General features: G+C 41.1%; 1 protein-coding gene across 2 annotated transcripts in view; it reads right to left on the reverse strand.

Moving 5' to 3' along the window:
- The window catches only part of KDM3A (lysine demethylase 3A), a 29,392-nt gene extending 20,628 nt beyond the window's left edge, over positions 1–8,764 (reverse strand). Inside the window, exons 1-6 of one of the 2 annotated variants that reach the window (XM_079306035.1) lie at positions 8,345–8,764; positions 7,628–7,816; positions 4,997–5,146; positions 2,754–2,864; positions 1,139–1,241; positions 414–538 (exon numbers count right to left, since the gene is read on the reverse strand). In XM_079306035.1, the coding sequence (XP_079162161.1) occupies positions 414–538; positions 1,139–1,241; positions 2,754–2,864; positions 4,997–5,146; positions 7,628–7,798 (660 nt within the window). In that variant the 5' untranslated portion in view covers positions 7,799–7,816; positions 8,345–8,764. Of the gene's footprint in view, positions 1–413; positions 539–1,138; positions 1,242–2,753; positions 2,865–4,996; positions 5,147–7,627; positions 8,187–8,344 lie in introns of those variants that run through there. The other variant, XM_079306034.1, reaches the window with a different exon arrangement.
- Between the last annotated feature and the right edge of the window lie 4,799 nt (positions 8,765–13,563).

The following is a 13,563-nucleotide window of genomic DNA, read 5'->3' on the forward strand; positions in this document are numbered from 1 at the left end:
TCTTCAGTGTGGTGATATGGACTAAGTTTAGACACCTAACTTGTAGGTTCTTTGAATACCAAGCTGAATTTAACAACATACCATGTGAGAGTGTCTCTGCATAAAAATACAAACTGGTGTTAGAGAGCACTGTCTGCACAGCACAGAGAGCAAAGAAACCAAGATCATGTTTGCTCCACTCTTAGAATAAACATTCCAGGTCTCCCTCATTTTTCATAGAAGGACATTTGTTATTGAATAATCTACCAGCAGCATAAAGAAACACTTTGGGTTATATTGTTCTGCACTACACTGACACACATGTTTGAAGACTACAGTAAAGGCAGAAATAAAAATGGTGTTGGTGGAGATATGAATAAAAGTTTGCCCTTATTCTCCATATCCATTTGTAAACCATTGAAACTTGTTCTTACCTCCTGACAGTTGACTTCTAGAGTTCTTGTAGCTGGATTACCATTGACAACAACTGCTGTGAACCACTGAGTAGAAGGGTCCAGGCTATAAATCCTAATTTTTGAACCAATTATATTTTTTCCACCTACAAGACCAGAGAAAAAAAAAAAAAAAGAGCTTAAGACAAAGGAAGCATGAAGATGACCACAGTTATCAAAATGACTTTTTCCAGTCCTTACAACATGGAAAATGAAAACTAAACTGTAATACTTACCTTTCCATAAAGGTAATTCCCTGCATGTGCAAGCACATAACTACAAATATGCTGGCATGAAATCAGTAATTAAGAATTTAAAGCTGGCAAACAAAAATAACAATTTTAAATTTGACTAAAAAAGGAAGCCTCTATACAACACCCTGAAATTTTCATAAACAAACAACAAACGGGAAAAAAAAAATCAAGTTACTTTAAACAATAAACAACTCAAAATTTTTGAGAATTGCTACAAGTTTAATCTATTTCACAAGTACCAGGCCATCTATATGTGCCTGAACACTTACTCTTACAAAAGAGATACTTGAAACTTAAACATCTACAATCCTTCACATTGTGCATTCACTGCTTGGAGAGTAAAATCAACATTTTTAAGAAGCTTTTATTCCCTAGAAGAGATTACCAATTAATTAAACCAAGACTGCAAGGATTTCCCTTTGGACTTGAGCATTTATTGCCAGTTTTCTGTACCTTGGACCAAGCGTGTCTCATCAAGGTGTTTCTTAACCAGAGCCTGAATTTCTTCATTTACATTTTGATCATCCTTAAGAGAAAGCCTGGAACTGTCCATATCCTATTTCAGGGAAAAAAAACACAAAAAAACCCAGAAGCTTACATTCAAGATAATGCTTTTAACAAAATCCCACAATATTTAAGAACAAGGTGGCAGCAATTCAAATCCAATTCTCATTAATCTGCTCCCCATCAGTTCTAGTATGTTGATAACATACTAGGAAATAGCAATTTCTTATCACTAATTTGTAACAAGTGAGCTCTCCAAGCCTACTTTCATATTGTTCTGAAAATAACCCAGCTTTGTGGTACTCCATTGCTAATGAGAATAAGTTTAAGTGAACCATCCATTCTTAACTTAGGATTTTAAGTTCTCAGAAGCAGCAGCATATTTGTCCTGAGCAGATGCAAATTAAAACAATTTATGTTTCTATTTATGATAATACCAGGATCCAGTCTGTCACAAGACCCCATTACAAAATGTTTACATGAATGAAAACTGAGTCAGCTACATCTAAATTATTCATAATTCTTCAGCATAATATATGTGTATTATTTTTTCCTTTAGAACTCCTGAGTGAGAATTGATTTTGAAATGGAAAGGTCACAGCAAGTTTCCACCCAAGGCTCTAAGAGTGCAAATAAGAAAAGGGTTTGGAGTTTGATTTTATCTTTTTGTCCCAGGCACTGCTCTGATATTTGTAAGAGGTAGAAGACTGAAGAACTACAAGTCAATAACCTGTTATTCAAGATGCCAGTAAAGCAATCTTTTCCACAGCAGTGCTGAGATAAGGCTTCTGCTGTTGAGCCAACATAAGCAAGACAACCATCTACAACTCAAATTTGGCTTTTAGTGACTCTTGTCAGCTTCTCTAAAGAACTTGTGTATTTGCTGACTGTTACCAAGTCAAAGTAGAACACTAATGATGACATGACTTGCAGTCTCAACATGGGACCACCATGACTACTTTTATTTCAGATTGTTTACAGGTCTTGAGAATAGTCTCCTAAAAAGGCTAAATCCTTTATCTTTAGCAGATAGTATTCTTCCAAACACCTGCCCAGGGACAATTGTTTCAACCTATCTGTACCTAATATTCACTTAAGAAACTTTCCTCTGGTGCTCAATAAAAGGACTGTAATTCAAGCATCTCATTGACATTCTGCCCAATTCCTCATTTGTTTAGGATTAGCAGTGATGTGCTTCTGTTAAATAGCAAGATTTAGGCCAGACATTGCTGCAACTCCTTGCACAGTAATGACAGTCATGTTCCAAAGAAAAAAGGGAAACTATTCCCAAAATCAACATGAAACTGCTGTCACCTGAGCTGAGTAACTGTCCTAGCACATTCCCTCACCCAGCTCTCCTAAGTGACCCTGTCCTGAATCAGTTCCAGAGGGATTTTAATCAGACACATTACATTCAAAACTCAAATTCTGAGTTACAGAAATAAACACCTACCACAAGTTTTTACACATTCAATGCTTGCATTTTGATTACATTACTCTGATGCATCCTAAATATCAAGATAAGAGATTAATCTTTCATTTTTACAATGCCAATCAAGGTTACCTGGATGGGAGTCAAGAGGTCTTTAGAAAGAAAAACGCATTTCTCATCACCCAGGTAGCGCACTGAAACCAGTGATCCCATTCCAGCCTTGTCCACTAAGGACTTGTAGGTCTAAAAAAAAGTGATAAACATGTTCTCAGAAACAGAGCAAGAAGATCTCATTATACAATATTTGCATTTTAAAAAATTACTTTAATATTGCTTCTATTTCTCTGTTAAATTACCACATCTCCATGCAACTCTTGAAAACAAAGTTTCCAATAAAATTTCTAATACACACCTAATGAAAGTTACTGGACTCCACTTGAAATTAATTTAATGTATCAGGATGAATTAGGAATTCAGGTGCAGATGACTATCATTAGCAATTAATCATTCATGTTCACATGAAAAATTTATTAATGTAATAATCCTAATTATGGATATATTACTAATAAACCTCCTTATGGTAGATTGGGGAAATAACTAGCAAATCAATGAATGTCTAAAGCATTGTTTACAATTAAGTTCTCAAAACTTGTGCAACACTGATAACCTGAAATTCAGGCATGAAACCTTAATTTAGGCATGTGATGATTTGGACAGCCTCAGAGCTGTTATAACACTGCAGTGCAGTGATGAAGTTGTGTTCAGGTATACCAAAGGCTTTAAGAAGAGACAAGAAACAAAAGTTTCTTTTAAAAGCTTCTGAGCTTCCTAATGTGCTCAAAATTAAATTTTTGTCTAGTGACAGTAACAGATCTGAGAGGACAAGTACCAGGAGCCTGGAACAACAGAAGTGGCAAGAGTAATTCCTCCCTACCTGAAAAGGTGTAACTGTGGCCATTTAAAAAATGGAAACAATTCTGATAAGAGAAGACCTTTCTTTGATCAGTCCTTTAAAAACTCAGATACTCCTTCTTGTCTTCACCTCAGTTATGACAGCACCAGCAAAGGGACAAGATCCTCACAAGAGGGACAAGAGTCTCTCCAGGACTAACTGGGCATTAAAAGATTTCTGCAAAGCTGCTCCATTTGCCAGAAAAACACTCTTACATATACTTGAACCAGTAAGTTGTGATCAAGTTTCAAGTAAATTAAACCACACATTTCTTTTGTGACCTCTGCTTTCCTGCCCTGTATGATGATAAAGGGAGAAAAAAAATCTTTTTTGCCAAGGCAAGATCCAGGACTGGTCTACATTTGATCCTACATCTTCCTTTGCACAATGAGCATTGAAATATGTACCCTGCATGAACTAACACATCAAACACTTCAGAAGGAAAACTTCATGCCAAAACTGAAGACAAGTAAGAACTATTCACATACCTGGAAATGGACAACAGCTAAGCTTAAATAGGAAGGTTTTCAGGAGAAACTGCTGATATTAATACACAGCCCAGGTAATAAAATTAAGGATTTATATTTCCAATTCCTCTCCCATTCTATTGGGTCCTACTTACAATAAACACCTGCTTAGATTGACTTAATAAAGACCATCTAAAATGCAGCAATACAAATTACAATGCACACTATACCTAGCAAAGTTAGTAGTTTTAAAACACAGACCACTGCATCAGCACAATTCATGTTCAGCAAGTTTAAATGTTTGCATCTTCACTCATCTCACTTCTTTCTTGAGCAGCTATATCCAAAGTAGTCAAGTACAACTATACTGGCTGAATACATTAAGAAATGTTCCCTATTCACCTCCCCTGGCCAATTTGCCTATTCAGCCATGCATGGCAGGTACAGAAAGCTTAGTTCTCTCCTTTTACAGTATAGCTCAACTGTTTGTATGCAGAAAAGCTAAATCTCACAAATCATTCATGCCAGGCAGGCATCACATAAGAGAAATCTGAATTATTTTTGTCTCAGGATCAAGAATCACCACAGCATTAACTTGTGGCAGAGTCAAAAACTTAAAATAAAAACACAGGCTATCCTTAGAAGCCTGTTATTTACACTTTTCCCCTCTATCCTTAAGAGGAATTTCATGGACGAAGAAACAAAACATGAGACTAGAGGGAGAATTAATTAATGTACAGAACAGTGGTTTGGGAGAGAATCAAAGTCAAAAATATCTCGTGTCCACCAGTTTCAAATGCTGATGAGCTCTGTCAGCTTGAGCTGCACAAAGAGATTTTCTTCCTTCCCAAGACACCCAGGAATGAGGCTGCACTTGAAATTCCCACTGGTGACAACACTGTCCCCAGAAAGTGGAACTGCAGAACCAAAGTGAGTCAAGCCAAGAGTGCACTTGCCATTGCAGGCCACTGGACAGGAGGCATGGAGTGGGTTTTTCTTTCAGCCAGCACCAGCTTTTGCTCCACCAGGAATGCTATCATCAGCCTGCTGTAGACTTCTATCCATCTTCGCTTCTCCCACGACTCGTCATCAAATTCTACACAAATCTGCAGAGAGGAAGCAAAGAATGAGTGATGACCTATAAAATTCAACACATTCAACATGCAAAAGATAAAACCATCAATTTACACAAAAATAAAAAAAAATCATTAAATGTACTTATAATTCCAGCATGATTATTTCCTGTCACATAATCAAGCAATCACTAAAGCATCCAAGGCTGACCCAGTATTTTATAAGTAACAGTCAATGTTAATTGGTTTATCAGCACTACTGTCACATAAAATAGTATTTACACTTAACTTTACAACTTCCCATCTCAAAAAGTTTCATGCTGTTCAAAGATAGTTAACTATGTTAACACTGTAACTGGTGTTTACAAGCAGCAAAAAATACACACAACACCCCCTAAAAAGTTCACTAAAACTAAAGGACTGCCAGCAGTAGTGGCAGATGGATTTTCCACAAACTCTAGAGCACTAGAATAAACAAGCTGGTTTTTTTTCCAGAAACATTTTAAAAATACCAATCCCAAACAATAACTCCAACCAGTTTATGGAAAGCACAAATGACAGTAGAACAGTAAAGGTGATCAAATTATGTAATGTGAAGAAGGTCACTTCCTGACTGCTTTGAACTGCTATTTATCCTTTTGAATTAACTCCACAGCTTTTTTGCAATTTAATTGCAAAAATATGATGTCTTGACCAACATCTCTGGGATAGCATTACCCTAATTTCAAAGGCAACATGGGAGATCAGCAAATTATTGGGAAAGACCACAAATACAACTTGGTCTGAATACAGCAACTGGAACATCTTGGTAGAGCACTCTACTCTTGGAAAAAAAATTCCCCATTCCTGAAGAGTACAGCAATCCAGCTTAAATACATCTAACAAACAGCACAGAAATCTCACTTGAGTGAATCTCAGAAACATTTCCTGGTGTTTTATTGTCCCTCTCAGGGGAAAGGCAAGTGAAAACATGCACACAAACAGCATTACCACAGTCAAGAGTCATAGAACTAATGGGTGCAGAAATGAACTTTGCAATTTTGAGGTGCACAGAAACAATGAGATAAGCAAATAACAAACAGAACCAGAATAGCTTGTTTTCTCTACTGCATCAACACTGCACACACAAGAGAATAATTTCAACAGCAGTTGGCAGTCCTATACAAAATAAAAATCGAAATAAATACTTCTACTCTTTTACAGGAGAAACACTTAATTCCCCCCTCTCAGACCATTATTAATTTGGATCTATCATGTTTGCACAGAGATTAGAGAGGAAAAGAGATGGGATGCAACTTGGTACAAAGCTCTTCGCATCTCCATTGTCCACCCTGCAACTTCTTTAACACTTGGACTGGAGAACACATCAAGCCAATCGCTTCTGGCAGAACCGTAACCAGCTACAAAGCTCACAATAGAGCCCCCATCAGCACCTGCTCCTTCTCCTTTACAGAAAAAGTCCCTGCGAGTTTTCTGCGCCAAGAATCGCCTCCTCACTACCCGCACGGCACAGGGCGCAGCCCAAAATTGGGCAAAGCTCCACCCCTGCCGAACATCCACAACAACAAGCCCATAACAAAGTTTACGCTTTCAAGAAACAGTTGGAAACATTCAAAAGTTTCGAGTTGCTCCACAAGTAAAGTGTGCTTCTTCAGTTAGCCAGGGGTCACTAAGTTGACATTAAAAAAAAAAAAAAAAAAAGGAAATAAGACAGTTAAAAATGAAAGATGGTGCTTTTGTTGCTGTCACAGGACGGCCATCGAAGTCCTCTGAAGAAACAAGCACAATGTTCAAGATGCCGCTGTTCCAATGGAGTTTTGTCCTTGGGGAATAAGCAGTCAGTCTATGCTCTACTAAGTGCCCAGACATGGCTGAATACTTTTAATGACTACAGCTGCCAAATAAAGCCCCTTAACAACTTCACAGCCAAACGTAAACGTCGCTTGACTTCCACACAAAATACGCAGATAACCAATTACACCACTCTTGCAACAACCATGTGTTCAAAAACCCACTTGGTAATCATTAATAAGAGGCCACCATGCAATGAGAGTCCGAGAGACCTCCACCACCAGGCATGAATTTGGTACGACTTTAAAACCTAAGTACTTGTTCACGACCAAAGAGCAGGAAAGAAAAGTCACCAATCCCAACAATTTAACCCAACAACATTGGAGGGTTTCGGTTTCAACTCTGTGGGTAAAAACCTGTTCACAACAGGCAAGACCTTAATTCACCTTTAGGAAATAAACCATAGGCACAGAGGGTGCGGTAAAAAACCTGCTTTTCAAAATGCCGGTGGAAGAAAGCACATTTATAATTAGCTAGAGATAATTTGCGGCATTAGTACAAGCACATCGGGGACTCGGGCAGGGGCGCGCATTTCCAAGCGCGTTGGCCGAGACGCCGTCTCCTCTCCCCCCGAGAGCAGCATGTGCACACACGTGTACACACACACACAGCAACTTCCCCGGGCACACTCTCCATTTAGCAGGTCTCTAAGTTCCCGGTTACCTTCAGGTCTTGTTTGGATATGTCCGTGTGTGACACAGCCCGGATCCTGCCCGACTTCCAGGGCCATTCCGAGATGAGGCTGGCGTCCCATGTCCTGTCCTCCTCCTCCGACAGGCAGAGGAACCTCTTCCCTACGAGCAGCGACCAGCTCCCCTCGAGCCTCAGCACCATTTTAACTCATCGGGAGGCCTTCAGCGAGGAAAGCGACGGAAGGAGGAGAGAAGCACACAGGGCAGGGCGGTGAGCGCTTCCTCCTTCCTCTCCCGGCCGCCCCCCCGCGCTTCTCCAAGCGGTTCCAGCCGGACCCCCGGGAACCCACGGGTCGGCCCCCCGCCCACGGCCCTGTTAATCACTACTCGGCGGGGGTGGGACACCAGAAGGTATTTCCAGAATGGCTGCAGCGCAGCTCCTGGCCATTCCCACCCCCGCCGCCTCTTTGTTTCCTCCTTCGAGGAGCCAAAGCGTCGAGCGGCAGCCGAAGGGAAGGAGCAGGCGACCAGGCCAAGCTCCTTCCGCTTCACCAACACCCCAGCCGGCCCACCCGGGCAGACCTCCAGTCCTGCCCCTGCCCTCACCTGCTCCCCCTCCCCGGCCCCGCTGCCGGCGCACCCCGCAGTCACACTGGGCACAGGTCCCGTTCCCCTCCACCCCCCCGCCCCGACCGCCGCCGCGGCCAAGCGACACTGTCGGCGCCGCGCCGCGCACACGCCCCCTCACCCGTGCGCGCGCCCCCGTCCCGCGCCCCTATTGGCTGCGCCGCGCCAGCGGGGCGGGGCCGGCAGCGAGTCTCCTGCCGCGATTGGTCTGGAGGGGCGGGGCCCGCGCGCCTGGCCACACCCCCGAAACCGTTGCTCAGCAGATGGCGGATAAAAAATAAAAACGATGTATCCTTCCGCTTGAGCTTCTAAGGAAAGAGTCCCTCGAGGCCGGCCCGCGGAGCGCCCTCAGCTGAGCCCCAAGGGAGGCACGAACGCGCTCTGCACCGCGGCGCCTCCCCAGATCCGCGTTCCCGCCTCAGGAGCGCCGGGCCTTCAGCTATAGGAACTGCCTTTAGCGGCGGCGGAGGGATCGAAGAGAGGCCAGAGGGCGTGATACGTCCCTTATACGTGCGGCTCGCGGCGTACTCAGATATAGCACAGGGGGCGGTGGCACCTGCGGGGCGGCTCTGCGCATGCGCACGGGGCGGGACCAGCACCTGCGGGATTTCCACAGGCCGCCATCTTGTCATGCTGAGGGAAATGGGGCAGGCGGGCCCTGTGGGGCAGGGAACAGGGCACGGGGTGAAACATCATGAAATAACAGCGTGTCCGAGGTTCCTGGGGAGGATGGCAGGCTGTGGAGGCCTTCCAGTTCTGGTTGATGGAGGTTGTATAGTTGCATCTAAAAGCAAATGGCTTCCAGCAGCTCACGCCTTTAACATGAGACCTGTGTGATCTTACAAATAACAAGGCAAGATGACAGAATCATAACTGGTTTGGGTTGGAAGCGTTCTAGTGCCTTGCTGCCCTCACATCAAAAAAATTCTTCCTTCTATCGAATTTAAACCTATTGCCTTTCAGTTTAAAGTCATTCCCAATGAGAACCAAGGAGTTAAACAGAGAATATGACACGATCTAGGTGATGGTGTCCAGCAGTCACCCAAAAAGACACACATACTCCTCTACTATAAGACTTTCCCACCAGAGCATGTGGGAGAAAAAGACCAAAAGTGCTGAAAGTACCCAAGGCAAAGAAGCTGTTGACTCATCAAGTTTACTAAAAGCTCACAGTGCTCAGCTTGTGCTTTTTCCAGGGTTCCTTCCATCACCAGAAGTGTCTGAGCTTCAAAAACCCCCATCAGAGAGCAGCGTGATATTCCTGCCATATTGTGGTACCATCCTCCATTTTCTCCTAGAATCCATTTCCACACTTAGAGTAAATGTATTTTTAAAGCCTTTCCCACCAATTTGCCTCCACTGATCATTTGCCTACTACAATTAAACAAATGCGTTCATGTATGAAATCAAAAGGTGCAAAAAATTCCTTACATAATGAGGAAATTTCTGTCTACTCCATGGAAATCAGACAGTCCAATTGCTTGGCAACTGTAGGGAATCTCCAATGATTTCTATCAATGAGATGAACTTAGTAATTGTTACAATTTTCAGCAGGGAGAAAGAGAAGAAATAAAAGCGTGTAATATAAGGATGGTAGATCAGCAGCCATGTGCAGTCTGAAGAGCCACTCATTAGCTGGCACTGAAAGAAAAAACAGGTATGTTTGCTTCTCAGATTTAAATATTTACTATATAAACCAGACCTGCACGGTTGAATTTGTGATATCATATAAAGCAAGCTAAATGTGAAAGTATCAAATTATTTGTTTCATCGTGTAGACTTTTCGTTTGTGTAGCAGTGGCTGTGCAATTGATACATCACACCATGTAGGTTTTGCATAACCTCATTATTTAAAGCCCTTAGAATTTCTGCTGAAAGAACACTTTGCCTCCAAGAGTAGATGATTAATACATGCAGGAAGAGGGATGTCAGGTTATAATGAAGCAATATTAGTCAATGCAGTAGATCAAGCTGTTGGTAACACTCCAGTTGCCTAATAGCATTTTTTTTTTTCTCCATTAGCATCAGAATAAAGGAAGGCTTTAAGGAGAGACTTGAACAACAACAACATGAGTTTAGTGAATGAGCAGCTCCCACGTGCAAAGAGTGGCATGGAGGTTGGTCAAAGCTGTTTTAAAATGTAATGTTTTGGGTAGGTCCTGGCCTAGAAGGCTGAGAGTACAGGGTGACAAAATCCACAAATGCCCTTGAAAATGAGCTAACATAGGAAACTATGCTAAAAGATTATGTGATCAAAAACAGCATTCTGAGTGTACATAAATAAAATTAATTTACAGAGACCAGAAGAGAAGATGGGGAAGCAGACAGAGCACAAGTTGAGAGAAACTTGGACTAAACTCAGTCATCCAGATATAAACAAGCTTTCAAAGTCCTGAAAGAGTAGAGTTATTCAAACTGGGGGCTAAGTAGAAGCCAGCAGAAACTTCAGTAGAAACTGAAGTTTTGCTTCAGAGAAATTTTTGCTTTTCAGAGAAGGTAATAAGCTACTTGCTTCCCTTCCCTAGAATTCTTTGTTTCTTGAAATTAAATATGGACCAAATATCATTCTTAAATTATCCAGCTTCTTTAAAAGTTATAAATTTAAGGTAACCAGTAAAGTCTTGGTCAAAAAGTAAAATGCATAAAATTTTAAATTATTACTCTATACATCTCTGAATTTGCTGCATCATTTAAGAATGTGTTTCTCAATATTGCAACCATAGAATACAGGGAAAAATATTGTTGTTTTTCTTAACTGGTTATTTTATCACCACTCGCAGTAGTCTCCACAAAAACTAATATCTGTTAGAAATATTTTGTGTGTATATGCCCACCTTCAGTGTGTCAAGAGAAGCATCAAAATGTTCATAAATAAGTTTCAGGCTAACCCTATGATAATGGCACAGGTGCAACTGTCTCACTCTGCATTATTTACCTCTGGAAAACACAATGTCTGTCAAAGTACCTGGAAAGCAAAGCAGTAATAAGCAGAACTGATTAAACCCCCAAACAGTAGGTTTCACCATGTTCTTCTGCCTGCAAGAAGTCTTGGGCATATTCTTTTTCCAGCTGGCCCTACCTACTGAGTTGAACTGGTAATAGGTAAGCCTTTAGCTCCTTCATAAGAAAGGAGTAATCTCTGCAAACAGGAGCTCTTTAAACAGTAACTTCAGAACACACTTGAATAAATTCTTCTTTTCAACCACCATTAAGTACCAGAAAATTTCTCTTGTGCGGGGGTATCACTAGGGAAAAAGCAGAAGAGGCTTTGAAGTTTGAATTTAATTATTGGAATTTAACGGTTCAGTTTAAATTGGAATTTAGCAATAAAACTCAATAGCCAATTTTATGCCTAAACAATTGCACATTCAGGCTTTTACGCCTACCTCTCTGCATATAAAATCTGGATGTGCTATTCAAATATTTGTGCTTGAAAATTGGCCTCCCACTACCTAGAAATGTTTGGTGTCACAGATACTTTACAAGAAAGGGACATTTCAGTCAGAGAAGGGGCTGTAGGTAACATTAACTGTTCTTGCACCATGTTCTCCAAAGATGTTTTCCATCTCAGGGAAAAGGTTGTTTTTCAGGGCTGTCCTGCATTTCCAGGTTAAACCTACAAGTGTGTGTGCAGCTAAAACAATCAATGAACAGATAATGTTGTGGACCTGGTTGCAAAAATCTCTGCTGTGGCAACATTTAAGGGTCTCTATTCTCAATCAAAGGCACTCCAAAAATGGGGCTGTGCAAGCATAGAAGAGGAACATGAAGTCCTTTATATTCTAGTGATTCATGGTGGAGGTGTAAGGACATGTAATAAAAGTTGGAAGTGCTTATGTCCAAACCACCAGCTGTGCTGATAGCATGGTCCCAATAGCACCAGGGCTGTGGGTTTGATCCCTGTATGGGACATTCACTTCAGGGCTGCACTTGGTGATCCTTGTGGGTCCCTTCCAACCCAGAATATGGGTGAACTGGAAGCAGGGCTTTGGGAGATGACCCATTAGCACATTTCTCCAGTATGTCTTGAGATGTGGTGCTAAGGAATGAGCAAAAACTACCAAACTGATGTAAATACTCCTTAAGTAGCTAATGTGGATCAGTCACTGCCCATATCCAACCTAGCTCCAGTTATAGCAGGAAAAGATAAAAGCCTGTAGGAGCTCCTTACTCAGGTACAGCCTCCTTACCTCAGCACTCCTCACCTGGATCAGCTTTGCAGGAGTGGCAGGATTGGTTCCAGGTCCTTTTTTCAGTGATTATCTCTTTACCATGAGTTGAAATAATTCATGTCTTACATTAATTAGTATTTTCTCACTATCTGAAGCTGAAGGAAGCACATATCTTGATACAAAGTACGTTTTAATTTCATGCAATTAAGTTTACTTGCTGTAGGAAAAACTCCAGGAGAAATGCTGACCTGCTATCTTTTCCACTCCTATACATATTCTGCTAGTGATGAGTTAGTAGGACTTCAATTTTTTTTTTTCCCAGCTGTAGAAACAGGAAATCATAAGAGGACTCTTAGGATGATAAATCAGGATCAATTATTAAATTTTAATTGACTATTAATTTAGCATTTAATTATTTAATTGTGTGTTAAGTATTAACTGGGGATTGGAATTAGATATTAAATTTTGCAGCTTAATTCTAAAGTTAAATTAGTATTTATAGATAGATGATGCAATAACCTTTACAAAGTAACCATTAAGAAACATCAGACATGAAGTGTGGTGAGTAATTCCATGCTGAGTTTGTTTTTCCTTTACTGCTTCAGAGGAAGAAGGCCTGTTGAGGAAGAAGAAAACCCTTTCCCCTCAGGTATTAGTTAATTGTCAGTTAATAATTCCAAAGTTTTGGGGTATCATTCTTTAATAAAAAGGATGCAAGTCAATATTATCTTCATGTATATATTTGAACCACATGGCAGAAACCAACACCAGAGCGGGAATGTCTTGGTGATTTACACAAGGAGACATTGAAAGGTGAGTAAAGAGATACAGTGAACTTTGAGCAACATTGTTTAATGATCTGAGGGAAAGTTGTTCTTTGTTAATTAGCCCAACTTCCAAAACTACAAACAGAACTGTTACTCGTATTTTGCTACTTAATACTGTCCAGGCTGTTCCATTATTGAAACAATATAACCTGGCTTTGGCAAAGACTTGGTGTTAGACTTTGCACTATTTCCTGCCAGTGCCAGAGAGATTCTTAGAGCCTGTTTCAAGTCCCTCCTGCTCTTTCTTTTAGACAGATGTGTTTTGTGATAGGGTGTCTTCCCTTGGGAGAAAACTTACCTTTCTCTTGTGGATCTGACAGATTTCAGCAGCCTGGGCTGCT

This window comes from Erithacus rubecula (genome assembly GCF_903797595.1).
Source record: "Erithacus rubecula genome assembly, chromosome: 5".
NCBI classification, from domain to species: Eukaryota; Metazoa; Chordata; class Aves; order Passeriformes; family Muscicapidae; genus Erithacus; species Erithacus rubecula.